Genomic DNA, 1,450 nt, shown 5'->3' on the forward strand with positions numbered 1-1,450 from the left:
TCTCTCCCTCCCGCCTCTCTCTCTCTCCCTCCCCCCTCCTCCCCTCCGAGTGTTGGTTTTTATTTTCATTGCGCTACCTCAGAATTACAAAGATCTATCTGAAATTTTTAAAAACTGTTTTGAGCCACAATGATCATGAGGTCGGAAACCAAATTTTCTGTCTGCTCTATCAAAATCATACGATTATTCTAAGCCGTTTTCAAGATGTTCAAAGAGTTGCATTCGAAAAAGCTTGAGGTGTTGTGAAACTCCAAATTTTAAACGTCAAATTTATCAAAACTGGGTACAGAGCTTTTAAATAGAACTTTGCCATTCTAGAGTAAAGTGATCGGAGCAGCCTGGCCTCTGGAGGATGCGTTGATGGGAGCAGAAAACATTGTGCCATTATTTGCATCCATTTACAGCGTACAGACAATTACAATGATTTATAATCAGTTAGAATCATTTGCAAACATTTTCAAACACTGACAAACATTTACAATCATTTAGATTCTTTCACAATCATTCAAAGACATCTGCAATGGTATTATGAAAATCTAAATCACATGTAATCAGTTACAAACGTTTACGAACATTTACAAATATCTACAGTCGTATTACATATATTATTTACAACCAAATCTTATCACAATCATTGACAAACATTTTCATCTCGTAATAACATTTACAATCTTATTACAATCTAACCACTACCATGTACAAACACTTTCAAACGTTATAAACTTATTCAAACATTCACAATCTTCTTACAATTAGGTACAAACATTTACAATCATAAACAATCATTTACAAACGTTGAAAAATTTTACAATCATATCCGACCTTTCTTTAATTGTCTTTTCTCTTCTTTTCTTTTATCTCCAGGAACGTCGCAAATATTTCCCCGTCACATTTATCGGCAGTATTTTGTGGATAGGTGGCTTTTCCTACTGCATGGTTTGGTGGGCAAACCGGACTGGGGAAACGATCGGCATCAATGATGAGGTAAGCCCCTATTCCCACTTTTCGTTTATTCCAAGGACCTTACAATAATATTATGTGTGTGTATCTATAACTCCCTTGGTTTATTCGTCATTTTGCGGAAAACCATCCGGAAGGTCTGCAACACACAAGCCACCGAGATAATAAAGGCAGGAATTCTCCACCAAATTATTTGGAGAGTATTTATATTTTAGCGGGTTTATTGTCATACATTTTGGTTCGATATTTTTACATGAAATATTCATCCCTTGAAAAAGCTGACATCAGCTCCAAAACCTGAATTTGTAAAGATGATTTATTGGTGGATTCTGAGGCATGTCGCTCGAGGACTGACTGCTATATTAATTGATGCTGTTTTAAGCCTTTCTTCAGCATTTTTGCTTTATTCTATTGTTTGGAAATACAATTCATCAGTGTCCATTATCGGATTTTAGATTGTTTGTTTTATTTAGTGGACGGGATTGGGGGG

At 35.7% G+C, this 1,450-nt stretch overlaps 1 protein-coding gene across 1 annotated transcript in view; it reads left to right on the forward strand.

The window, feature by feature from the left end:
* The window catches only part of LOC106011617 (sodium/potassium/calcium exchanger 1), a gene marked incomplete at both ends in the record, with an annotated part of 40,517 nt that overhangs the window by 27,842 nt on the left and 11,225 nt on the right, over nucleotides 1-1,450 (forward strand). Inside the window, 1 exon segment of the mRNA XM_013081857.1 lies at nucleotides 865-984. Within this exon segment, the coding sequence (XP_012937311.1) occupies nucleotides 865-984 (120 nt within the window).

This window comes from Aplysia californica, unplaced genomic scaffold, assembly GCF_000002075.1.
Source record: "Aplysia californica isolate F4 #8 unplaced genomic scaffold, AplCal3.0 scaffold00149, whole genome shotgun sequence".
NCBI classification, from domain to species: domain Eukaryota; kingdom Metazoa; phylum Mollusca; class Gastropoda; order Aplysiida; family Aplysiidae; genus Aplysia; species Aplysia californica.